Genomic DNA, 26,708 nt, shown 5'->3' with positions numbered 1-26,708 from the left:
TTTTTTTATTTTTTTGATGATTGCATTTTTCCGTGGCGCTAAATTTGTATATTTTTATTTTAGGGAGATCATTACACCATAATTCCGTTAGTTTACCATTAGATAATCTAATAATCGTTTGACCTCCTTTTGCAAAGCACCGTTACAAAGACTCTTAACAAAGTGCATGTTTGTCGTCATATGTGCCAGAAACATGGTCCTTGCTCGGGCTCTAACCAACCATACTGGGATTAAGTTCTCTGCCTGGGCCTTCTTGGACGCCCTAGAAGGCCTTGTTGTAGTTGCATGCTTTTTTATTTAGTCGCCCACTCTTTATTTTTCCCCCCAAGAACCAGTAGGCACCCATTTCAATCCCTAAATCAAAGTGATAGCCCGCTGAGAGTGAAAAATCACTGGCACTGGGACGAGTCGGACCTTACTCGGCATTATGCAGATTCCAGAGCCCAGAGGGATTTATCGTGAGGGCCGAGGCTGGGTTGGGGGAGCGGCTGTCCTGGCCTTTGTGCACGCCCCTTTTCATCAACTAGCGGGCCAAGAAAGACAGAGGAAAGCAACAGCATCCCAGCCCCAGTCCTTACAGCTCCTCCATCTGCACAGCGGAGCTGGACGGACCAGCCAGGATGTGGAGAGCACTGCTACTTAAACTCCTTTTTGTCCTTATATGCTGTGTTACATGGCACCACTCTGAAGGTAAGTACTGTGATTTTTTTAAACTTTTTTTTCTCTGTCCACACAGGATGTTAGCTGAATGACTCATTGAGGAACTGCATAACTGCTGCGCTGCACTGCACTTGTTGCACATAGGAAAAAAATATGAGAAAACTGAAAATCAATCATATTTGATGGAATTTAAAGAGCAAAAGAAGGTGGAAATAGTATTGTTAATTCAAAAGCCTTTGGTTTAGTGCCTGCACTCAGGATGATACTGTATTTTTATTTATTTATTTTTAATTTAGCCACCAGGTAAAGTAATTCTGTCTGTGGCGCTAAATGCTTTTACACATAGTATTACTTTAAAGGTTGAGCACAAAGCCTTCCTCACACCGATTGGAAGTTATCTTGAGGAACTTTTGCCTGAGCTTTACTGTTGCTAGGTAACGGAAAAGAGCATGTGACTTACAGGCAATCTGCGAGGACTGTGGCCCACTGGTACAAGTCTCATTCAGTGGAGCAGATTTTACGCTGCAAACCCACCGATTCGGCTCAGATTCCAGCTTTATTTTCTAATGCAAGAGAGAGAGAGAGACACACACACACACACACACACACACATGAAAAAAAAGCTCACACACTGCTCTTTATACGTGACAGTCTCATGCTTGTCTGTTGTGTTAGGAACACGGCTAAGATCTTACTTCTCAAATTGTAATCTGCTTTCTTTTTGCTCAACCCTTAGTATGTAAGCTTCTTACTGTGAATCAAGCAACTAATTACAGTGCAGCTGCTGCAGAAAGGAATCATTTCTAACCAAGAGAGAAACAGTTTCAAGTTTTTTTGTTTTTTAAATAAACCTAAAGTGAGGTCAATGCTACAGCTTTTTTATTTACTGTTATGAAATATCCTAGACCTATTTCCTCACTGGCTAAAAGGCAGAAAATTGGGCCTGTCTATGTAAAAAACCCAACAAAAAACAAAGACAATATAACTGTACCGTATAACTGAGACTGTAGCATTTAAAAAAAAAAAATCACTTGGCATTTCCTTTGAATCTTGGCAGTTGCATGCAACTTGAAGATGAATTTTGCTGATGACAGCTGAAGGGCACAAAATGATGACTTGAGAAAAACAGCAGACGTCCAGCACACTTAGTCAGCTTGTGCATGTCGATCATTAGCTTGGATTAGTTGACTGCTTAAATATTATTTATTTATCTTTAACCTGAATTTATGAATGACCACTCCGTGTTAAACCATATTGCTGGACATTGCCTCCTTGGCTTCCCTGGCCTGCTTTGTCACTTAGAATATAAGATTGGTGATGGCTTGTTTTACTGTGAGGGGGGCAGGGTACTTTCTAATCTCTTCCTGATCCTCCACAAAAATCCTTTAGTTTGATAACTGTTTCTTCCAGGACCTTCTGGAAAACATTATCCAGGCCTTGAGCTTGATACTACTACTGAATGCTTACACTGGCATTAATAGCTAACGTGACTGTTTGAGAAGATTTCATGGTGTTGGTTTATTAACTATTATCTGCCATTTCTGCTGTTTTGGATGTGTTTTGTCAGCAAGTTGAGCTGTTATCTCCAATTATCATTTACCAGGGAATCTTAATAGCCTATTAGGCGCATAGTGCAAATTTTAATAGCTCTATAAATTGCTTTTATTTAAATATACTAGTAAACAACATGCAAATTGCAAGACAGATTACAGACTGAAACCTATTTTTAGTTCCAGCCTGTAATGACGTCAATAAAAATGTTTTCCTTCTTGTTGAAACTTTTCGAGACTTTTCAAGCTCAGCCAGCACGTGCACCTTAAACCTTGTGCCCGTGGCCAAGCGTCTTTCCGGTGTAGGAGCCTAAGTCTGCATGCTACAGTAACACTGCGGGAGAAACTGGAGCACAGTTGACACAAATTGAGAGCAAATCCTTTTGGTAGCTCCCCCGTTAAAGTCCACGTTAAAGACACCAAGGATGGAGTTTAGCCTCCAACCAGCTGCTTCGTGAGCTGTGACACACAGCGTAGAGGAGAAGTAAGATGTCCAGTAGCTGTGTTATTGGGTTGTGACAACTTAATTTATGATTCCTTTCACTTACTGTTTTGTTGGGGCATGCATCAAAAAGCTGAGCATTCCTCGATTCCAACCAGACCAAGGCTTTATTCCTCGCCCTATTTATGCCTTCCTTTTGTTCACATGCCACTGCCAAAGCTGCCTCGTTTTTTGTTTTTTTTTAGACGTTTTTGAGTGTAGCACTAAGAGCCAAAGTCGCTTGTTTGGCAATTGACTGCATTCTGCTGCATTGATTTCCATATGAAATGGGCAGCAGCACTTCGCTCTGACAGCGTTTCATGCTGCCAGCAGACGTTTTCTCAACTTTTCTCCGCTCACATCCATTGAGTGCAGAGGGCTGCACCAAAACAAGACGGCACTGATGAAAGCGTGAAGACTTCTTTTGACATACCCCATGTGACAAGAAAGAGATGTTTCACAACAGCAGTGGACAGACAAGTTTTTTTCTTTTTGTCAGATATAGTATGTTCTTCTCTGGTTCTGCAGCTTGTAAGGCTTACTTTCCTCTACTTTTTTTTAGGACGACACTTCAGAGTTACGAGTTTGCATCACTGCTCACACCTCTGTTGTGCCATTGTAATTTCACAGAGGGATTTAAGGCGTTTGGAGGACTTCATTCGGAGGAAAATTCCACTCGTGCGCTTCTTTGTCGGGCGTTCTTATCCTCATCCTCAGACAGAGCAGTGCTCTTTCCTTCTGTGGGTTTAAGTTGCTAATTAGAAAAGACAAAGCCAGAAGGAAGGGGAAAGGAAAACAACAACATTACAGAAAAGCCTCAGCTAAAACTCTCATTAGAAAACACTCATCATCACCGCCCCCACACACACACACTCACTTAAAAAAAGCATTCTTAATAAGACCTTTGCTTTGTCCTTGCTTAATTTTGACTGGCTTTCTCAGTTTAACAACATAATTTAAGGATTTGGAAAAATGTTCTATTGTGAATGTAAGAAGAAACCTAACACAAGATAGTGCTGTTAAAGGTTCGGCATCAGTGCACGGTATCTGTCACCATTCCCAGAAGTAATGCTGTCAGGAAATACTGGCTGCATTTGAAAGCATCCAGTAGATTGGTTTCTTCCTGGCATACTGGCCTTTAAGGTGTCACTGTGTGCATTTATAGCGTCTATACACCTCTAGATTTATTTCAGTGGTAGAAGAAGTACTCCAAATACTTCTCTCTTTAAGTAAATAAGGAGAAATACATAAATGTTAAAAAACTTCATTGCAAGTAAATCTTCAGCATGAAAACTGATTTCAGATAAATGATGTAATGTAGTGCCAGCAAGATGTAGTCAAAGCAGAAGGCTATAAAAGAAGTGTTTGCCCTCCCTGAGTTAAGCATTGTTACATGTAATATCATTAGATAACTAATTGGCAAGCATCAATGGGTAAGCAGCATGCTACTTGCTTAAAAGTTCCCGAGTGAAGCATCATGTCACAATAAAAATTGTCACCTTAAAGTGTACTTACTTATAAATCACGATTATATTCTTATGTAAGTCTTAATGAAACATTTTTTCTGGAAAAATCACTTTCTTTTAGATGTTTACATTGATAGGATTGCGTCCAGTTTCACAGTCAATAGCAATCAATATATTTTTGTTATTATTTGTCATTCTTTTTTCTCTTTTTGAAACTCCTAGTTGTCCTGCACAGACAACACTTCTTTTTATCAGCGTATATATGCTGTTTTTGTTTAATAGATTTAGTCTTTTTGCTACTTGTGTCCTGCATCCAACGCTTCTTCCATGCTATAGTTGAAACCTCCAGGATTATTGACTTGTAACAACGACCTCCTTTGAGCAAGTTTGTGAGCAATTTTATCATTAGTAAACTGAGCAGGAAAAAAGGTTTGCTTCCTGGATAGCTGCTGGCAGAGTTAAAAATGTGGCCCTTTTTTTTGTTGAGTTGTTTGTAAAGCAGTTAATTGGAGACAAGAAGGCAACCTACACAACTATTTTAGTGCAGAAGCACCGGCAGTGACCACACAACTGCTTTAGAAGCAATCTATCATTAAAATAGTCCATAACTCAAAGCAATGATAAACTCTTGGCACTAAATATAGTCTGTGTTTCCTTTAAATAGCGTTTAGTACCATCACTCAACTGCCCACTGGCTTTTCTGACCTTGCAGACACCTTTTCACTCAGTTAAAGCTGAATTGCACCATAAAAATGTTTCCTTGTGGCCGAAACCATTATTGTGAAATTGTAAAGGCATGATATAGGTTACTAAAGCCCTAGATTTTAGATAAAAACTCTCGATTTTTAAAAATTCTCAAGAAGGTATTTGATCAAAGGGGAACGTTGTTTTCAAAATGCTGGATAAGACAGGACAGAGACAGACCCCCAACCCTGAGCATGCACCACCAATCACCACCTCACACTTCCTCTCATAAAGAATTTGGGTTGAAATGGCTGCGGTACCACCCAGTACCAGTATTTATTCTAATTACATTTCTGACTGGACAGGAAAAGCATGCACCATAAATCAGGCTGTCAAAGAGCCCATCAGAATTGCACATTCCTATTTGAACGGGGTCTGATGGAGTGCTCTGCCTCTGAACTATGCTGCTTGAATCAATCTCTCCTGGTAAACGTCAGGGAAGGTAGAGCCATGGTACCTTATCTCTACCATTGCCCCTCAGTGAGAACATCAAAAGGAAGCTTGGGAAGAGCGCAGTGAAGGTTGTGTAACTGTCGGTTGGATGGCTGGCACGTTTGTCTCCAAGGCTCATCAATGCTGTTTGCAACAGACTATATCAGAGAACACCTACCCTCCCTCCCCATGGCCTGTTTTTCAATGCATATATAAAAGACAATTGATTCATAATTTATTTGTATTTATTTATGTTTTGTTTTGGACAGGATGACAAACAGGAATACAACTAAAATTGAAATTTAACATAGAATGCACATTTTGGGGAAAAAAAGCTTAAGTTGAACTCAAGCTGTGATTGCATGCAGGATGTGAATTGGGGCAGTTCCGCTGCGGGACAGGTCGATGTATCCCCGGTGACTGGCACTGTGACGGGACGTCAGACTGCGTCGATGACTCTGATGAGCACGACTGCCGTGAGTTACTTATTAAATTGCATTTTTTGCCAATATGATGCCTGCTAAGGTTTTAATATTTCATGTACGATGCTTGTTAGATGTGAGTGCTTTCGGTAGTGGAAGGAACTAAATCCTGCTATCGATGAAAATATATTGCAATAAAGTGTTTCTGTGTGTACAGTAATTAGTAACGTTAGTGTGGTTGTAGCTAAGCACAAGTAAAGTATAAGTAATAAAAAAATACACTTGATCAGCAGTAAGATTTGTACTTCTGGATTTCATTCAGGAGGCGTAAGTAATGAAATGCTCTGTCTCACAGCTCAGGTAACGTGTGATAGCAACCATTTCCAGTGTCTGAGTGACGGCGAGTGTATCCCAAACCTATGGGTGTGTGACGATGAGGAAGACTGTGAGGATGGCTCAGATGAGAGGCAGCACTGCCGTGAGTATATTACATCATTATCAGATTATAAAGGGAGCTGTTCAGTGATTAAGTAAACTTATTAAAAAATACTTAGAATGAAATATTTGAAATTATTTGAATTCTTGCAAACATAAACTATGGCCATGTGGGATTGGACATTGAAATGATTAACAATGACCCCCCACATAGTCTGTGGGACAGAAGTAAGGTACGGTGATGACTTTTAAGTCCCTTTATCTACAATAAAATGCAATTTGAACTGCACATAGATGAATACAAACTTTTTTTATCTCTTCCTAGCTGGAAGGACATGCACCAGTGGCCAGTTCAGCTGCAGTAATGGTGCGTGCATCCCAGGAGAGTACCAATGTGACCGTCTGGCAGACTGCTCAGATGGTTCCGATGAGAGAAATTGCCGTAAGTCTTCTCCAAGGTGGTTCCCCCCACTTTTTTTAAATTTTTTATCTCAGGCTCCTGTGGCATTTTAATCAATTTGTTAAGATTAAGAGGCTCGCTGACTGACAGAATGGACCACAATATGCTTCTTGTTGTCAGAGGTTGATTGCAGATTCTTTGGTGGATTAGTCAAGCTGAAGTTCAGCTGCTATGCCATTATTGTGCCGACATGGTAGACTCGCAGCACTGCACACGGTGGTAATCTCACAATTGCATAAAGAATGCTGTGGCAACTGCTGGTGCTGTGGTGGTGCTGTTAAATGTTAGTCTCTTATCCCTCCTATTCACAGAGCTTTTCACGTGTTAAAGGCTGAAAAGAGCACAGTTGTCAGGCTGATTTAAATGCATAACATTCGCCTGATGATGGGTTAATTTTACAGATTATCCCGAGTGTACACAGCTGAGGTGTGCCAATGGGGCCTGCTACAACCGGACCCAGAGATGTGACCAGATACTTGACTGCCGCGATGGCTCTGATGAGGCAAACTGCAGTAAGGAGACAATCAATTTTGGTGCTAATGCATCAAGTGAAAGACGTTTTGGTTTCTTCCAAAAATACAACCAGAAACATGACAAAATCAACAAATCAAGCCCTTTTTTGTTCTCTTTCTGCTGTGATTTCTTTAGCACAGCGCTGCAATGCGGGCATGTTTTCATGTCATAATGGGATGTGTGTCCCTCAACGCTACGTCTGTGACCACGACGATGACTGTGGAGACCGAAGCGATGAGCTTAACTGCAGTATGTGGCTCCCGTCGCTGTCACCGTCACTAATTACAGTTATTTTGGTGCAGATAAACAAATGTCTTATTCTCCCCTTGCTCTGCAGCATATCCTACATGTAGAGGCAACCACTTCACCTGTCCCAGTGGCCGCTGCATCCATCAAGTCTGGCTTTGTGATGGAGAGGATGACTGTGAAGATAATGCAGATGAAAAAGGCTGTGGTATGTATACAGTAGCTAAAAAATCAGTCAACGTCTATCTGCTTTATCTGTAAAATTAGAATGAGAAGGGTTGGTACTTTAGCTGGACAAATAGCATTGAAAGGGGTAAGAACTGGAGCTGTGTAAACCTGATTCATCTTTAGTCACCATGGTTGGTTTGGCTTAGAGTGATACTATGCCTGTGCTCCCTTAAGTGTGGTATTCAAATGCCTCTTTGTGGCACAAGATTGTGCAGCCCCCCAAAGTGCTTTAGAATTCCTCCACATGGCTGTGAAGAGTGTGTGTTTTTAAAGGATGGGCTGCAGAAGCTCTCTGAGCCCCCATGTGACCCCCCTCAAAGCTCCACTCCTTTACGTCAATTTAAAGTGACAGCCATTTCCCGGACAATGACCCAGCCACAGTTTTCTTTAGATCAGAACCACTGAATATCTGTTCTATTCCTAACAACTGTACCACCTTTAAAACTTTTTCCAGCTCTGTTTTTTATTGTTGCTTTCCCTTTCTGTGCATAATCCTGCAAAGTGGATGAATTTCTTTTTTATCTACAGATAATGTACAACGGGAGTGTTACCCAGGAGAATGGCCATGTCCATCTTCTGGCCTGTGCATCCCCCTGGATAAGCTTTGCGATGGGACGCCTAACTGTCCAGATGGAGAGGATGAAACGAACACCACTGCTGGACGCAACTGCAGTTAGTATCAACACAACCAGTGTTGTGTACTATTGAGTACACATTAGGAAATCTAATCTCACAAACGGTGTCACTGAAGAATATATCAGCAGTCAGGTTTCTTTTTTGGTCAGGTATTTGGAGATGTGCCTCCCTGAGCTGTGAGCATCACTGTCATGCTTCTCCTGATGGTGGAACTTGTTCCTGTCCTTCTGGATACATTGTCAACAGCAACAACAGTCGCACATGTATAGGTAGATACTGTAGCTATCACTAACATCTTTGACTAAACAGTGGTATGGGTGAGTTGGGATTTTTTTAATGCTTTTCACTATGACAGAAATATGTTTCTTTTGCTATGTTTCTAAAAGCCAAACATGTGTAGTTTATGTTGACATCTTGATGCACCAAGTCATGTGACGGTAGAAGTATGAGTATATTTTGAACTGTTGTTTTTTTCAGGGTGATATGATTATATGGAATACATCTTTAACAACTTCAAAAAACCAAAGATTGGGTGCACAAGTTTTCATTTATTTTGGATTTTCTCTCATCCACACAGGGTGAAAAGTATGCACACAGGCTCAAATATACACAGTGGTGTGAAAACGTTTTTGAGTTTCTGATTTCCAATGTTTTTCTGTTTGACACACTTAAATGTTTCAGATCATCAAACAAATTTAAATATCAGACAAACACAACACAAGCAAAAACAAAATGCAGTTTCTAAATTAAGGTGTTTATTATTAAGGGGAAAAAATCTAAACCTACATGGCCCTGTGTGAAAAAGTAATTGCCCCCTAATCCTAATAACTGGTTGGGCCACCCTTAGCAGCGACAACTGCAATCAAGCATTTGCGATAATTGGCAATGAGTCTTTTATAGCACCAGGGAGGAATTTTGGCTCAGTCTTCTTAGCAGAATTGTTTTAATTCAGCCAGGTTGGAGGATTTTTGAGCATGAACCACCTTTTTAAGGTCATGCCACAGCATCTCAGTTGGATTCAGGTTTGGACTTCAACTAGGCCCCTTTAAAGTCTTCAGGTTGTTTTTCTTAAGCCATTCAGAGGTGCTGGTGTGTTTTGGAACATTGTCCTGTGCATCAGCTTGGGTTCACGAACAGATGGACAGACATTCTCCTTCAGGATGTTTTGGTAGACAGCAGAATTCATGGTTGCAATTACCACAGCAAGTATTCCAGGTCCAGAGGCAGCAAAACAGCCCCAGACCATCATATTACCACCACCATATTTCGCTGTTGGTATGATGTTCCCTTTCTGAAATGCTGTGTTAGTTTTATGCCAGACGTAATGTGACACACACCTTCCAAAAAGTTTGTTTCGTCGATCCACAGAGTATTTTCCTAAAAGCTTTTGTCTTGTCAAGATGTTTTTATGACAAATGTGAGAGGAGTGGGTTTATTCTTTCTCCCATGGATGCCAGTTTTGCCCAGTCTCTTTCTTATTGTTGAATCTTGAACTCTGACCTTAACTTGTGACATGTGAAGCCTGTGGTTCTTTAATGTTGTTCTGGGTTCTTTTGTGACTTCTTGGATGAGTTCTTGCTGCGCTCTTGGAGTACTTTTGGTAGGCTGGTAACTTCTGGGAAGGCTCATCACTGGTCTAAGTTTTTCCAGTTGTGTATAGTGGCTCTCACTGTGGTTCAATGGAGTCCCAAAGCCTTCGAAATAGCTTTGTAACCCTTATATTATAAATAAGTGTCTGTTACCATCAATAAGCTTTTTGTGTAATTTGACCACTCTTCTTCGCAGAAATGGTAGAATACATTTAAAATGGTTGGTTTCCTAGCAAAGACTCAGATTTTAAGTGTAGCCCATAAACTTTCAATAGGGAAGACCATTCCAGAGTGTTAATGTTACCAGTTTTGATGCGTGTTTAGGGTCATTGTCCTGTTGGAACACCCAACTGTGTCCAAATTTTAACCATCTAGATGTTTATCTGAGGTGAGGTTCAAGAATTTGGAGGTTGTCCTCCTTCTTTATTCCATCCACTTTGTGCAGTGTATCAGTACCACTGACAGCTAAATAGTCCTTGAGGATGATGCTACCACCACCATGCTTGACAACTGATACAGTTGTCTTGGGTTGGAAAGCCTCGCATTTACTTCTCCTCTTCTCATTGTGGCCAAATACCTCAATCTTTTTCTTTGTCTCAGTCTTTTGTGCTTATATACAGTCGTTCAAACGGATGATCTTGCAACTTGTTTAGAAGTCATGATCACAACCAAGAACTTAATAGACTTTCAAATTAAAATACATTGTAGAACCTTAAGCACCACTTATTAAACAATCTAAGTGAATGTATGTGTATATTTGAGCCTGTATGCATACTTTTGACCTTGTGTGGATTAGAGAAATTTCAGAATAAATTCAAATATATGCATCTAATTCTTGTCTAATTCTTTAGAATCCATAAAGATGTATTTGCTATAATCATACCAGCATGTTTGAAGAACAATTCAAAGAAATTATTAAAAACCTAAAATAACTACAAAATACATGTCCATGATTAGTGTATGTAAGCTTCTGATCGCAGCTGCAAGCGCAACAGACCAGGCTGAGATTTGGCTCTCGGGTGTGTTTGTGTATTCAAATAAAACAACAAGAGTTTAGTCCTCACTTGCTGATACTGATTTCTGTTTAAAGATTTTGACGACTGTTCTATGTGGGGCGTGTGCGACCAGCTGTGTGAGGACCGGATCGGCTCCCATCGTTGCAGCTGTCGAGAGGGCTACATCCTGGAGCAGCACAGATACTGCAGAGCTGATTCCTCTAGTAAGTGTCACTTTCTCTCTGTTTAAACAGTTTAACATACATAACAAATGTTCACATTTTGAAGGTTCGAATGATCTAGCCAAATGAGGTCTATTAGCATAGACACCTCTCCTTTTTGGCAGCTACTGCACACATTGTGCGAGTTTCTTTGTGGTGCATTGTTGCGTAGTAAATGTTGTTTTAGTTTGTCTCTAGCCTTTGTGTAACATAGAAAGAGTGTTGTCCGAGAGGCTGACCTCTGTGCCTTTGGCTTTAGTGAGAAACCTGTGTAAAAAATTTGGCTGCGTTCTTTTCTAAGGTTTTGTATTTTGTTTCCCTTGCAGCTGGAGTCCCTTCCTTGATATTTTCTAATGGGAGAGACCTGCTGATAGGTGACATCCATGGCAACAATCTGCGCACTTTAGTTAATTCACAGAACAGAGGGATTGCAGTGGGAGTCGATTTTCACTACAATCTTAATATGATCTTCTGGACGGATACCATCCAGAATAAGGTGTTTTATAAAGAACTGTCACATTCATTGTTTTGTTTGAGCTTTTACTTCTGTGTTAGTCATTCATCTTTTAGAATGTAAGACCAATTTCGTGTTTGTGCAAATGCTCGAGTTAGACTTGCGCTGGCCAGGACCAAATTCTTTCAGTCATCCTATAAGATATCAGCAATGTTGATACTATAATAATGGGATAGCTGTTGGCCCCATTGTGGCTGGGTCATAATGAAGGGGAAGTAGATATGGAGTGGAATCCAAATGGCCTAATCTTGAAACCTGTCTGATAGGCTGGTATGATGTTCACATACCACAGTGCAATTTTTGTAATTCAATCCTGTAGGATCTAATCATGCAGTATTTGTTTTCAGTGACACTGTCCATTAATGTGGATTCTTTGGCCGGGTAAAATGTCTTTGTTCAGATTATGTCTTGGCTTGTCTCTGCTTTAAACTGTAGCCAATTAGCTGAAAGGGTGACACTGTGCTTGAGGAAGTACTTTTACTAAAGTAAAGTCGCAACACAAAATAAAGTGAAAGTGTTAGATTTCAAACCATACTTAAGTAAACTAAAAAGAAATAAAGTGTATAAAGTATTTATTACATATCAAAATAGGCTTTGCCAGTATGCAATCTTTTACATTATACCACTGGGTTTTAGTACTGGTATGACCCGCATTTTAACATTGCAGCTAGTTTTTCCTGCACAGTGTTTCCCAGAAAGGATTTAGTCACAGCATGATTGGAGTTATGCACATTGTGGCAGACAGGGTTTCATTTCCTCAAACCTAATAGAGATTTTTGCTGATCAAATGCTCAGAAATAACTGTATATATTTCTGTTGATAAGGTGGCATTTTTCCTTTACTGTGTTTCCATTGCAGGAAAAACCCAGGTACCTTAGTAAAAACCATGGTTTACTCATTAAATATGGTGTCAGATTGCTTAAGTAGCTTAATTATACAGTCATTATGTCACAATAGGTTTTAAAGTTGTTCTTTGTTTTAAAGTAACCACTACCTACAGCTGTTAGATGAATTTAGGGGATTAATAACTTCAAATTAATTCATTTGAAATTCTAATTTTATTTAAGTACAGTTTTTTAAATATTTCTTTTCTCTGTTACTTCTCACCTCTAAAGCTAGAACAATTATTTGTTTGAAAAAGTTGAGTTTCACAGGGCTCTATGCCATGATTAAATAGCTTGTAGAGCCTCCTGTTGTAGCAATAACATGACGTGCTGTGTTTTCAGTGCTGTATATTATGGCCAAAATCTCTGCTTTGGTCTCCAGATGGACCTTTGCGAACAGTGATGCTACTGTGTTTCAAGGGAAGAGGTTTTTTCCAGGCAACCCTTCCAAATGAGCCTTGATACTTGTTCAGTGTTTTTCTGTTTATGCTGTCATAAACTTTAAATTTAACATGCTAACTGAGGCCTGTAGAGTCTGAGATTTAGCTCTTGAGTATTGTTCTGTTTGACCTTGGGGTAAATTTGCTGGCATTCGCTCTCATGAAGATTGTGGTATTGTGTTAACACACACCTGAATGCTGCAGACCAGCAAACTGAAAAAGCTTCTGCTGTTATAGAAGCGCTCACACGTGCTGATGATCAGATAATCATTAGATTAGCAGCACCTGGCTGTTGCTTACCCTCTTGATTCCTATGTAAGCAGCAAAAGTGTACTTAGTTTTTCACAGTATTACACAGAGTCCTGTGAAAACGTTCTCACATGACTTTACCGCTGACTGGGCATCTGTGAATATTAGCCACCTCCATGGCAGCATGTCCGATTAAAAGTAGGGAGAGCACAAACAGGGCATGTGAATGCAACCGGAAAGGTTAAACTACCAGGCTATTTCCACATCTTCAGTTTCTCTTTAAACAGGTCAGTTGAAATCCTGCTTTTAAGACGTGTGGATCTTGTTTCAAATGAAGCAGAGCTGCTAAAAGCAGTGCCCGTCTAACCACCTGCACACTGTCAAGTTTTCCAAAAATCTGTTGAATTCATAGTAATGGGAGACAGAAACTTGACAGAAATGTCAAAAGCCAGAAAACTTAAATAAGCAAACATACTGTCTGATGCTTCCTTGACTCTTGACTGTTCTATATTGCACTTAAATACTTACTTGTCAAAGCTTTAAGCTATAACTGTATGCCAGTATGCAATCCACATTCATACTGGCTTTAATTTCAGTGGTGACAGACAAAATCTTGGGCCTATGGTCTTAAAAATACATACATAAATAAAAAATAAAGCTAATATTAGGGTTTACTTTAATGAGACTGGACAAGCATTATATTTAGATTCACTAGAAAGCAGATGAATGAAGCCTATAAAATGTTCCTATATTTTTTTCGTAAAGCGTGACCACCTAAAGACTAATATTCTGAAAACAATGGCATCTTTTGTGTACAGGTGTTTTCCGTGGATATGGCCGGTTCCAACATGCAGGTGGTTTTAAATGTATCAGTTGACTACCCTGAGAATTTGGCAGTGGATTGGGTGAACAATAAACTGTATGTAGTGGAGGCCAGCGTCAACAGGATTGACATGGTGGACTTTGATGGAAGTAACCGGGTCACACTCATCACTGAAAACCTCGGAAACCCTAGAGGACTGGCGGTGGACCCCACTGTCGGGTAAGCACATCTCCCAGTTTCCATTCATCTGTGCTTCCATTCCCAATCCCCACATTCAGTATCTGTCGTGCTCCATTGGCATGGAATAATGGGGTGGAGGGGGGGGGAGGCAGGTGAGATTAGCAGATTGCCCTGGGTGGATTAGTGAGGAGCAATATAAGTGATGACCCTTATTGTAATCCAATAGTTGAGTTCATGGGGGAAGGAGAGCCAGGTGGTTACAGAGAAATTGCTTATCCTAAATTAATGTACAGCCACCCACGTTGGAGACATATAGCTATTCTGTAGATGCTGGATTTAATTAAAAGAGGAAAATCCTTTAAAGATTTTGTAGGAGTTTCTGTTAGACAATACATGTGCTGTACTTTTTGTATGTAGAAGCTGTGATCTAATAATCCCACTTCAATATATTCCCCTCCTTTCATAGGTATATGTTCTTCTCAGATTGGGAGTCACTGAATGGACAACCGGGCCTGGAGCGGGCCTTCATGGATGGAACCAACCGCTATGGTATCATTAGCAGTAAATTGGGCTGGCCAGCTGGTATCACACTAGACATAGAAGCTAAGCGCGTCTACTGGGTTGATAGCCGCTATGACTACATTGAAACTGCAACCTATGACGGCTTGCATAGGTAAATACTTAATCAAATGCAACAAGTAGTAAGATTTTTCATTTATATATTCTAATAGATAAACATCCCTAATGTTTTTTCTGATAGAAAAACAGTGGTTCACGGAGGTACTGTGATCCCTCATCCATTTGGCATCAGTCTGTTTGAGCACAATGTCTATTTCACGGACTGGACCAAGATGGCTGTGATGAAAGCCAACAAGTTTACAGATAGAAGCTCTGAAGTGGTTTACAGAACATCTCAGACCCCACATGGAGTAGCAGTGATACATCAGCTGAAGCAGCCACAAGGTAAGACCATCAGAGAAACAAATCTTCATTATGATGGTCCTGATGCTGCTCATACTTCTCATGGTTCCTACTAATGTAAAGTATAAGTCTACCGAGATTATATAAGTTTTCCAGTAACCTGGATTGCTTTCTTTTGTGTCCAGTGCCAAACCCTTGCAGTGTAGACAGAGGTGGATGTGAGCAGATTTGTGTCCTGAGCCACAGGAGTGACAATGGAGGACTGGGTTACCGCTGCAAATGTCGCATGGGCTACGACCTGCATGCTGATGGCAAGCGATGTTTAGGTAAGAGATTATTTCTGTGTTTAATTGTTGCAAGTTTTTTTTTTTTTGCAGACTTTAGTATGTTTCTTGGTTTAAAATGCCACAAATAGTGTGTATACAGAAATCAACATGAGTTTTATACTGTTTTCTACTCAGCTCTGTGTCACTAATGCCCGTTTTCTTTAATCTTGTCTGCTGATGTCAAACCCACAGCCGTGAGACAGTTTCTGCTGTTCTCCAGCCAGCTGGCTATAAGAGGGATCCCTTTCAACCTCTCTACTCAAGAGGACATCATTCTCCCTGTTACTGGATCCCCCTCCTACTTTGTTGGAGTGGATTTTAGTGCTGAGGATGATGCCATCTTCTTCTCAGACACAGCCAAAGATATTATCTATAAACAGAAGGTGGATGGGACAGGTGAGCATCTTGTCTAGCTGAATTTAAACTAAAGATATGGCATAGAAAATGAAAAACATAATAGCCTTATTATGTTTGCACTGCCTTCCTAGCGTGGAGCTCTACCACATGATTTTCCAGGCCGACCCTGGGAGTTAAGGGGGTGCTCAAGAGGGTCAACTGCTGCTATGGGGGAGGGAACCGACAGGAGCACAGATCGTGTAAAATAGATCATATTTCATATAACTGATATCAGCCTAAAGACCTGAAAATAGAAATAATAAGGACCAAGAATTTTTGTTATGAAGTGAAAGTAGCTACTATGTCACACACACACACACACACACACACACACACACACACACACACACACACACACACACACACACACACACACACACACACACACAGAGGAAAAAAGAAAGAAAGAAACAGCACTGCTCTGATCAGGGGTGTTGTTTTTGGAGTTGCTCTAGTTTTTTCTGTCCGGTCCGGAAGAGGAAAATGGAAGCTGACAGCCTATTTATTTAAATGTGTTCCTCTTTCATCTCTATGTTAAACGGTGCTCTGACTGCTTTGATCTGCACAGGCAGGGAGGTACTGGCAGCAAACAGAGTAGACGGAGTGGAGGACCTGGCTTACGACTGGATTTCAAAGAACCTCTACTGGACTGACCCCCGATATAGAAGCATATCCGTCATGAAGCTAGCTGATAAGTCCAGGAGGGCCATCATTCGTAACCTCAATAACCCCAGAGCCATTGTGGTGCATCCTCTTATTGGGTAAATCACTTTAACATCAACGAATTGTTAGTATTTTTCTGTCTGTTTTTCCTTAAAGCAAATTCATGCTCACCATTACATGCACCAGGTACATTGTGAAGACTTTGAATATCTCATCATTTATAGTGCATAATAGCATCAAAACATTCTGAGAATGTGAAGAAATTTATGTGCACAAGGCCAAAAATAGCTAATAACCCTGATAACTTTGGACTCTCAAGTGGCACTGTGCTAAAAACAGGCATGATTCTATCATGGGAATCATTGCATGGCTCTGAAAAGCTTCCATAAATCACTGTCTGTGAACACAGTTCACTGTACCAGCCACAGATGCAGGTTAAAACTCTATGATGCAAAGAAGAAGCCATATGTGAACATGATTGGGAAATGCCTCCATCTTCTCTTTGCCAGGGCTTTACAGTGGACTGAAGGAAAATTTAAAACTACAAGTTTGTCCATCTAACCTTATGCTCTAATGTTCTTGCACTAATATATTGCCTTTTTCTATACTAGTAACTGTAAAAACTGCATTCAGCTGCTGTTCACATAAATTCGCACCATATCTGTAGAGTTCACATTTGCTGTGTCTCTTCATGTCATATTGTCCCCCATGTGAAATTAAAGATTAAATTATATACAGCTCATACAGCTAGGAGGCATAAAAATGCCAAGCAGTCCCATGCAAAGTGCGGTCCCTGGTCACCCATTCATAAAGTATCCACAAATTAAACTCTGCCTTGATTAAAAAGAATGATTATTTAGGACAAGCTGTTATTTCCTTTGGCCTCAAAGTCATAAGGCCCCTGTGCCAAATAGCTGAGATTAGCTGATTACCGGTATGTGAAAGGCAGTATCGTAATGAAGACTAAGAAGTTGGCTTAAACAAACAAACAAATAAACAAAAATGCTCTGCGCTGACAAAAGTTCAGATAAACATGTCATGCAGTTTAATGGTTTTGCTTAAGTGGGAGAGTTTCTGAATTAAATATGTTGTGCTATTCATTTTCTTCATCAGGTATATTTTTTGGACTGACTGGTACCGGCCAGCGAAGATTATGAGAGCTTGGGGTGATGGGTCACATGCGCTGTCTATTGTAAACACTACTCTTGGTTGGCCAAATGGCCTAGCTATCGACTGGAGGTGAACAATATACCATTACTCTTTTTTACCCATAAACTGTTGCTCCTATGAACCACTCTTAGCTTCAATGTGGCTGTTGATTGTAAATTGATATTTCTTTGCTTTGCTGTCCTCACAGTTCTATGCGTCTGTATTGGGTGGATGCCTTCTTTGACAAAATAGAGCACAGCAACTTTGATGGACGGAACAGACTTTCTTTGGACCGCATATCCCAGATCTCCCATCCATTTGGTCTCACCATTTTTGAAGGTTAGGCATCAGCTTTAAGTTACGCTGTTATCTAGTACAATATCATACATTCGATCTAAATGATGAGTGAGTTTTGATTACTAAAAACTGTCTTGTCTTGCTTTGGTGATGATCATGTTAAATGGACAATTGTTGGTGCACCAGGTACATTGTTGGTGAAAGATGAAGTAACTGTGGCTGTGCTCCATTTATCCTGTCCCTTAAAGGCTATGCATATTTCACTGACTGGCGCATGGGAAGCATTGTACGTGTGCGCAAGACCGACGGTGGGGAGATGGTCATTATCAGAAGAGGCATTAGCGGCATCATGCATGTCAAATCTTTCAACTCCAACTCTCAGATTGGTGAGTACCTTTATTCACTGTTCTTCTCACTCCGCTTGCCATGCGTAGCCTCAGCCTGCAATTGTCAGTCATATTCCTGTTAATTAGCCTCCACTCCTCTTCTCAGGTTCCAACCTCTGCAACAGGCCGGCAAATCCTAATGGAGACTGCAGCCACTTCTGCTTCCCAGCCCCAGACTCGCAGAGGGTGTGTGGCTGCCCATATGGCATGAAGCTGTCGCCAGACCAACGGGCTTGTGTGGAGGACCTTTCCAATGAGCCCCCCACACTGCAGTGCGGGGCCAACTCTTTCTCCTGTGGCAACGGCAAATGCATCCCAAACAGCTACAGATGCGATGGTGTTGATGATTGCCATGACAACAGTGATGAAGTCAACTGTGGCATTAATAGTAATGCATTTTTTCTCTTTAATTTAGTTGATTATATAATCCCACATAAACCCTACAAAAAATCTTGCCTTTGGGTTTTTACTCAGCTGATGTTAATATGGTTTAAATTAAAGATGATACCTTTTCTTTTGTTTTAGACACCACTTGTTCCCCCTCTGCGTTCACCTGTGCCAATCAGCGCTGTGTGCCTGCAGGATGGCGCTGTGATGGGCAAAATGACTGTTTTGATAACAGCGATGAAATCAACTGCCCAACACACGTGCCTGGAACGTGCCCTGCCAATCAGTTTACCTGCGCCAACCACCGCTGCATCCCACACACCTGGCGTTGCGACACTGATAATGACTGTGTCGACGGTTCGGATGAAGTTGATTGCCGTAAGTGCTGTTAAAGAAGCTAACACTTTAACATAAATAGGATTTGCTTAGAGATTTATCATGGTATCTCAACACAATACACACGGGAAAGTAACTGATTTTTGTATGAATTTATCAGTTTCTCATCTAATTGTGGTGGAATTTTGCCCACTCTTCTTTACATCGTTGCTTTATTTCACTGGGGGTTCCAGGCATTTGTTTATGCACAGCTTTCTTAAGGTTCAATCACAACATTTCAGTCAGGTAGAAGCCTGGACTGTGACTGGGCCATTGCAACAGCTTGATTCTTTTTTAGCCATGCTGTTGTAAATCTGCTGCTTGATTGATTTGTAGCATGGCTCGATTTCAGCTAAGCTTTTGCTGTCAGACAGCTGTCACATTTGACTCTAGAATACTTTGATTTTCAGAGGTGTTGTAGTTAAACTCGATGACCAAAAGATGGTGAGAGCTGTGGCTGTAAAACAAGCCCAATTCATAACCCTTCCTCCACCATGCTTGATAGCTGGAGATGTCTGTACTGGTATCCTGTGTTTGGTTTGCCCAAATATGGTTCTGTGCCTTGTGGCCAAACATCTACACTGTGGTTTCATCTATCTGACAAATGTTCCAAAAATATTTGGTGTGTTTAAATGCAATTTTGCAAACCTAAACCATGCCGCCACGTTCATTTTTTAAAAGGAGAGGCTTTCTCCTGGGAACCCATACAAGCCACACTCGTGCAGTCTTTTTCTAACTATACTCTCAAGAAATATAACATTTAAATTGTTAAGTGAGGCCTGTAGAGTTTGAGATGTAATTATTGTTTTTTGGGGAGGGTGTTTGTATTTCTCTAAGTTTTCTATGATCTCACCTTGGGGTGAATTTGATGAGATTTCCACTCCTGGGCAGATTGCAGCATTGTGTTAACAGATGAGCAGATGCAGCAACAGATGAGCAATCTGGCAAAACCTTTGATACTCACTAATAATCAGTTAATTACGTGCATTAGATTAGCAGCACCTGCTTGCTATTTGCTCTTAGTATATATAGAACCAGTGAGGTTGTATTAGTTTTTCACAGGATTGCATAGAGTCCTCTGAAAAAACTTTCTTTACATTTATATATGTGTGTGTGTGAGTGTGTTAAAGCTAGTCATTAGGCTAGAGAAGATTAATATTTTATGAATATTATTTTAATGATTTAACTCCTCAGGCAACATGCACATCAACTCCCTACCAGACCCAAGTTCCCTAATAAGATCCTGTTTATTTCTTTGGAGAACACTGACTCTTTTGTGGACTCGCTGCACGTTGCCACTGATTAGATTTTGAAGAAGCATGGTTGTTTTTCCTCTTAAAAATAACATCGTTTTAAGCTAAGACTTGTACACTATTATTATATGCATTGCCCACTAATGTAGGAGATGAACTCACAGGCTCATGTTTTTTTCTAACATTTTGCGTTGACAGATCTGGGAAACACGTGCCATCCGGGACAGTTTCAGTGTCCAGACCACCGCTGTATAGATCCTAATTATGTCTGTGATGGAGACAGGGACTGTGTGGATGGGGCGGATGAGCAGGGATGCAGTAAGTAGCGTTCTAGATTATACACAGAGTTGCTAGCCCCATAAACTTTGCTGGTTTAGTGTGGTGCTTACTTGCAGTGTGCCAAGCATTGTGTTTAGAGCACATGTGCGTGTTTGATAAAATCAGTTTAATTTCATTTTGCCTGCAGTTATAAAACTAATAATATTAGTTGCTCACTAGATCACTTTGACTTCTAAAGATCGAATTGTAGACTTGCTGCAGCCTGGTCGCTTACTTTGAGAAGTTGTTATGAACTGGTGTCTTATTCATACAGCCCATTTCCCTATAAGGAATTAATTAATTTGTTCGGTCATTCATGAATTACAGTATCCTCTTTAATATTCAACAAACATTTCCCAAGCTTCTTAATTTATTGATCTATATGCATAATAGCTAAGCTCAGAAATATAAAATATCAGCATTAATGTATGTGGCTGGATTTTTTTCAGTATACAACTGCACTATGAATGAGTTTAAGTGCTCCAGGGGTCACCAGTGTATCAACTCCTACTACCGATGTGATGGAGTCTTTGACTGCAGCGATCGCTCAGATGAGCAGAACTGTCGTAAGTATTTAAATGCTTCCAGTGGTCAGAGGTTATACTAGCAAAGTCCTGCATAATTATTTAGCTTGCTAATGTATTTTCATTTTTTTCAGCTACCAGGCCCCCAGGGATGTGCCACCACGAGAGTGAGTTTCAGTGTCAATCAGACGGAAGCTGCATCCCATCTTCATGGGAGTGTGACGGTCATCCAGACTGCGAGGATGGCAGTGATGAGCACCACGCCTGCCCACCTCGCACCTGCCCTTCCTCGCTGTTCCGTTGCGATAACGGAAACTGCGTGCTCCGCAGTTGGATTTGCGATGGGGACAACGACTGCAGAGACATGAGTGATGAAAGAGACTGTCCCACACCACCTTTCCGGTGTCCAAGCTGGCAGTGGCAGTGTCCCGGTCACAGTGTGTGCATAAACCTCACCACAGTGTGTGACAACACTCCTGATTGCCCCAATGGTGCTGACGAGTCTCCCCTTTGCAGTAAGTCTGTTCTCTGCTTTCTTCAGCTTAGACCGTAATCTTTGGATATCAGCACTTAATTGTTTTATTTTTGAGTCTGGCCTCACCAAATTCAATTACATTTTCACATCACATGGCGAAACAGGATCAATCTCTCAGCTGATTTAGTTTAATTTGACAATTTTCTGGTTCTTGTTTTCTATAAGCAGGAGGGCCTTAAATTCACAGAAATTTTGTGTTGAATGCCATCGGTTTGTCTTTGTATTCTCATTTTAAAATCAAGCATGTATGTGATTTGTCCTGTATTAACTTGAAAATGATCTGTGATTTTCCCTTCTTGCCCTTCTCACAACTTTCAGATGAACCTTTGCCAGGTAGGAACAAGCAAACTCTCAATCACTGCTAGAAATTCTGCAGTTGTAGTTTTGATTCATGTTTCAACAGATGCAGCATTTCTATTGAGTGTTTTAATAGTTATATAGATGTTTATTCATTATGTACCACAAACAGGCATAAAAATAGTTATGGCTCAGAATAATATTTCTGAGGATACCTAATTAATGTAGTGACTGCTTTTTTAAAAATTTATTATTAGATTGCTGCATATTTATTAAAGGCCTAATTGACTTTTTTTTTCCCAGTACTTAATTGTCTTTTCCCTGCTTTTAACTCAGATCAGGAGAGCTGCTCAGACAACAATGCTGGCTGCACCCATGGATGTATCCAAGGTCCATTTGGGGCCCAGTGCACATGCCCTGTGGGTTATCAGCTTAGCAATGACTCCAAAACTTGCGAGGACATTGATGAGTGTAATCCCCCTGGACTATGTAGCCAGCACTGCTTTAATGAGAGAGGCTCTTTCCGCTGCCACTGCCAGGATGGTTACACTCTTGAAGCAGACCAGCGTACCTGCAAGGCATCAGGTGAGGATGGATACAGCTCAAACCTTCTGTGCACTGAATACACCTCATTTAAAAACTATCCATAATCTCATGATGGATAAAAGTAGGAAAAAGGCAGATCATCAGCCTTGTAGTCATTTGCCTATACAGCACATACTTTCTCCACTGTGCTTCTTCTTGTAGGGAGGCACATCAATAGGGGAGCTTAGGCCCTAGACTGCAAGACTGACACTCTTTTTCTTCTGTCCTGTCTCTCTTTGCTGCTCTGATTTCATAGGATAAGGCAAATAACATGTATGTCACTCACTGCCCATCACCAGTGTAATTAGGACATAATCACAAACAAAGGGCTGTGTATGGGGAGCGTGCCTGACATGAGCTCCTCTTCCCAACAGATAACCCGCTGAAAGACTTTGCAATACAATAGGACCTTATTTGGACAAAAGCTCCTTCCCAAAGGATTGTCATTTGAGTAGGGGCTATTTAACCATCTTTTGTATGGTTTTGGTCTGCACACAAAAGCTGATAAGTCCTCTTATTAGCACAAGAATGGAAACTGAAAAATAGATAACAGGGATTTTGATTCATGTTTATAGATTCTCGTCAGGCTTTCCTGTTGGTGGCAAGTCGGAATCAAATTGTACAAGATGACATTACCACCCAACCCAACGTAGTCCGCTCACTTGTTCGAGATGGACGCAACATTGTCGCCCTAGATTTTGACTCAGTCACTGAGCGGGTTTACTGGTCTGATACGAGCCAGGACAGAATCTGGAGTGCTCACAAAAATGGCAGCGACAGAGTCGTGGTGAGTGTAGTTTGCAAACAGCTTTGAATGAAGTCAGATTTGACCGTCAAGCACATTAACTAAGAATGAGTCTCTAATGCACAGATATTCGACAGTGGAGTGACTGTGACAGAGAGCCTTGCAGTGGACTGGGTGGGGAGGAACTTGTACTGGACTGACTACGTCCTGGAGACAATTGAAGTATCTAAACTGGACGGCACCCACCGAACTGTGTTAGTGAGTGAAAATGTAACCAACCCCCGAGGTCTAGTGCTGGACCCGAGAGACAGGTGAGAAGAATTTGGATCTGTGTGTTTTAATCTGTATTTTATGGTCACAGCTTCTCATCACCAAAGAAGTTGATATTAAGAGAGTTTCTTTTTTTTAGTGCTCACCTGATGTTCTGGACCGACTGGGGGAGGAACCCCCGCATCGAGAGGGCCAGCATGGATGGAAAGCAAAGAACTGTTATCATAAGCAGCAAACTGTACTGGCCTAATGGTCTAACCATAGACTACCCAAACAATTTGTTGTACTTTGCCGATGCCTACTTGGATTTCATTGACTTCTGCGATTATAACGGCAACAACAGGAAGCAAGTCTTGGCCAGTGACCTGGTGAGTGTATGAGATAGCAGACTTTATGCTAGTGATACATCTATAATGATAACGTTTATGTTAATAATCAGTTTTCTTCTGAATAGCATGTGTGAGACACACTTTTTTTTCTTTTGCTACTCTCTATGAAAAGGTACTGCAACACCCCCACGCAATTACCATTTTTGAGGATTTTGTGTATTGGACCGACAGATACATCAACCGTGTGATGCGAGCTCATAAGTGGCATGGGGAGAACCAGACAGTGATGCTGTTCAACCTCCCTCAGCCCATGGGTCTGGTGGCAGTGCACCCAGCCAGGCAACCAGCAGGTATGATGAATAGACTGAACCTGATCTAGTCTTTGCTTCATCTTTATCCGCTGATGCTGACCATTTTGTTGGCCACATGATGAGAGAACCTGACTTTTTGGATTCTGTCTGTGTGCATGTGTTGTTTGACAACTTGCAGGGGAAAATCACTGCTTGAGGAGCTCCTGCACTCATATCTGCCTCCTGTCTGCTGTGGGACCGAGGTATTACTCGTGTGCCTGCCCCTCAGGCTGGATGCTGGCAGCGGACCAAATCACCTGCACCAGAGGTATGCGCCCTGCCACATGGAGGAAAACACTCATCACTCAGTTTGATGAAAAAGGAAGTCAGATCAGATGTAGCAGATATGTTGAAATACTCAGGTCTTCATCAGCTGTGGTTATTGCTACAGCAGAAAGGATGGCGCTTTCATGCTTTATCTGCAGCTATCTCAATGCTGGTAAGAGAATAAATCTTTGAAAACACTAACCTGAACGATCCAGATACTTGTCAACAGTCTCCCATTTAGATTCTCCTGTAAACTGCTGTTCCAGTTATAAATATTAAGAATCATATGCGTGTCTTTCAAGGTCTTAAAAAGACAAGGGACCTTTAATTCAGTGTTCAAGGAGTCTTAGTTAGGTCACCAGCTTAACTCATCTCAGGTTTCAACCCATTCAAACCAAACAGGACACAGTCTCCCCCTGAGGCCAGCGATTATCCAAGAATGAAAATGCCCTACAAGCATTCATTGATTTTAATCTGTGATGACAAAGCAAATCAGATTGTGCAACCAGCTTTCACCAGTCAATCCTCTTTATAGATAAGGGTTTTTTAGGGATGTCTAGGGATGTGTAATTTGCACCAGATATCATGCACTGAAAGCATCCTGGGGGCAAATCTTTTGAGCTCTGTCTTGGAATTTGTTTAATAATTTTAAAAGTATTCTTCTTTTTTTTTGCTTTGGGTTTGCTGTCATACTGTAGAAAAAAACGTTTAATGTCTTTTTAATGTTTTTTGCTTTTTTTACTCCATCTTTAGTTGAGGATCCGTTCCTGGTCGTTGTGAGAGACAGCATCATCTATGGCATTTCCCTGAACCCGGATGACAAGAGTAATGATGCCATGGTTCCTGTCGCTGGGCTTCAAAATGGCTACGATGTCGATTTTGATGACAATGAACAGACCATCTACTGGGTGGAGCACCCAGTAAGTGACTGTGCAGAAATACTATACAGCTTTATAGTTCTTTATGCCTTTTCCCAAAAGTAAATAAGGAACTCAAGTGTTGTGTAGAGACATCCTGTGCATGTCATAAGGGTTCATTGTAAAAAAAAAAAAAGAAAGCCAATAAACTTGCTAAGAAGACATAATACAGACTCATGCTGAGGTTAATATGTCTGTCTTTGTCCTCCTTCAGGGTGAGATCCACAGGGTGAAGTCAGATGGCACTAACAGGACAGAGTTTGCCCCTGCAGCCATTCTTGGCTCCCCGGTTGGGCTGGCCTTGGACTGGATAACAGAGAATCTGTACTACACCAATCCAGCTACACAGTCTATTGAGGTGAAACGAATAATGCCATGTTCAGTAAAAAAAAAAACTAGTGTTGCAATGCAGTTGTGCAGCACAATAATTGCACCTCTTTGTGTTTGGCAAAGGTCTTAAAGCTGAGAGGGGAGGTACAGTACCGGAAAACTCTAATCACGAATAACGGCTCTCCAACTGGCGCTGGTAGTCCTGTTGGCATTGCCGTGGACCCAGCACGTGGGTAAGCCCTATTTAACACAGTCCTGGCACAGATCGCTCAACCACACAGCTACTGAGCTCTAACAGCCTCCTCATTGCCATCTGCTCGGCCTCTAGAGAGATCTCAACTTGTGTTACTGAATACTACACTGCACTCTAAAACCCCAGCAGTGTGCAGTCAAGCACAAGATATTTCTAAGATTTTTTACTCCCGCATGAAGACACTATGTGCTCATTAAGTTTCTGCTCTATGACTTCATCGTCATGAGTTCTCAAATGGAAGATAGTTCATTCAGCTTAGAAAGTGTGTTATTGCTGTAGATGCTGATATTGTTGCGCCTCATATTTAAACAGTATACATTTAGCGATAACAGTGTGCTTCTCTGTTTTGCTAGAACTTTTAAATTTTTTTAAACGTGATATGCATGTGTATTGCATCTGTGATTAAATTGCAAAGGCAGACGCTGACACTGTCTGTCATGTTCTTAAGCAAACTGTACTGGACAGACCAGGGAACCGAGAGTGGCATCCCTGCCAAGGTGGCATCTGCAGACATGGATGGCTTGAACCCCGTCACCCTGTTCACAAACAATCTTGATCACATTGAGTTCATTACTGTGGACATCCGAGAGAACAAGTTATACTGGGCTGTAACAAGCACTGGCGTGGTGGGTTTTTACTTAGCTCTCTCTAAGGTGCTTTAATCCTG

General features: G+C 41.1%; 1 protein-coding gene across 2 annotated transcripts in view; it reads left to right on the top strand.

The window, feature by feature from the left end:
* Nucleotides 1-532: 532 nt before the first annotated feature.
* lrp2a (low density lipoprotein receptor-related protein 2a) overlaps nucleotides 533-26,708 on the top strand; it is a 52,979-nt gene continuing 26,803 nt past the window's right edge. For both annotated transcript variants that reach the window (XM_013908376.1, XM_013908375.1), the window contains exons 1-36: nucleotides 533-690; nucleotides 5,702-5,809; nucleotides 6,111-6,233; nucleotides 6,516-6,632; nucleotides 7,052-7,162; nucleotides 7,299-7,412; nucleotides 7,501-7,617; nucleotides 8,166-8,309; nucleotides 8,423-8,542; nucleotides 10,953-11,081; nucleotides 11,405-11,574; nucleotides 13,984-14,207; nucleotides 14,635-14,841; nucleotides 14,929-15,131; nucleotides 15,275-15,415; nucleotides 15,608-15,811; nucleotides 16,380-16,572; nucleotides 17,588-17,713; nucleotides 17,832-17,962; nucleotides 18,169-18,306; nucleotides 18,413-18,694; nucleotides 18,832-19,071; nucleotides 20,520-20,639; nucleotides 21,089-21,205; nucleotides 21,298-21,678; nucleotides 22,017-22,031; nucleotides 22,332-22,580; nucleotides 23,156-23,367; nucleotides 23,452-23,636; nucleotides 23,735-23,963; nucleotides 24,097-24,274; nucleotides 24,414-24,542; nucleotides 25,295-25,461; nucleotides 25,673-25,816; nucleotides 25,912-26,021; nucleotides 26,490-26,667. In XM_013908376.1, coding sequence (XP_013763830.1) covers nucleotides 621-690; nucleotides 5,702-5,809; nucleotides 6,111-6,233; nucleotides 6,516-6,632; nucleotides 7,052-7,162; nucleotides 7,299-7,412; nucleotides 7,501-7,617; nucleotides 8,166-8,309; nucleotides 8,423-8,542; nucleotides 10,953-11,081; nucleotides 11,405-11,574; nucleotides 13,984-14,207; nucleotides 14,635-14,841; nucleotides 14,929-15,131; nucleotides 15,275-15,415; nucleotides 15,608-15,811; nucleotides 16,380-16,572; nucleotides 17,588-17,713; nucleotides 17,832-17,962; nucleotides 18,169-18,306; nucleotides 18,413-18,694; nucleotides 18,832-19,071; nucleotides 20,520-20,639; nucleotides 21,089-21,205; nucleotides 21,298-21,678; nucleotides 22,017-22,031; nucleotides 22,332-22,580; nucleotides 23,156-23,367; nucleotides 23,452-23,636; nucleotides 23,735-23,963; nucleotides 24,097-24,274; nucleotides 24,414-24,542; nucleotides 25,295-25,461; nucleotides 25,673-25,816; nucleotides 25,912-26,021; nucleotides 26,490-26,667 — 5,826 coding nt within the window. In that variant the 5' untranslated portion in view covers nucleotides 533-620. The remainder of the gene's footprint in view (nucleotides 691-5,701; nucleotides 5,810-6,110; nucleotides 6,234-6,515; nucleotides 6,633-7,051; nucleotides 7,163-7,298; nucleotides 7,413-7,500; nucleotides 7,618-8,165; nucleotides 8,310-8,422; nucleotides 8,543-10,952; nucleotides 11,082-11,404; nucleotides 11,575-13,983; nucleotides 14,208-14,634; nucleotides 14,842-14,928; nucleotides 15,132-15,274; nucleotides 15,416-15,607; nucleotides 15,812-16,379; nucleotides 16,573-17,587; nucleotides 17,714-17,831; nucleotides 17,963-18,168; nucleotides 18,307-18,412; nucleotides 18,695-18,831; nucleotides 19,072-20,519; nucleotides 20,640-21,088; nucleotides 21,206-21,297; nucleotides 21,679-22,016; nucleotides 22,032-22,331; nucleotides 22,581-23,155; nucleotides 23,368-23,451; nucleotides 23,637-23,734; nucleotides 23,964-24,096; nucleotides 24,275-24,413; nucleotides 24,543-25,294; nucleotides 25,462-25,672; nucleotides 25,817-25,911; nucleotides 26,022-26,489; nucleotides 26,668-26,708) is intronic.

The sequence above is a fragment of the Pundamilia nyererei genome, unplaced genomic scaffold (genome assembly GCF_000239375.1).
Source record: "Pundamilia nyererei isolate P.nyererei 1_Seehausen unplaced genomic scaffold, PunNye1.0 scaffold00009, whole genome shotgun sequence".
In the NCBI taxonomy this organism is placed as follows: domain Eukaryota; kingdom Metazoa; phylum Chordata; class Actinopteri; order Cichliformes; family Cichlidae; genus Pundamilia; species Pundamilia nyererei.
This window is presented reverse-complemented; position numbering and strand designations above follow the sequence as displayed.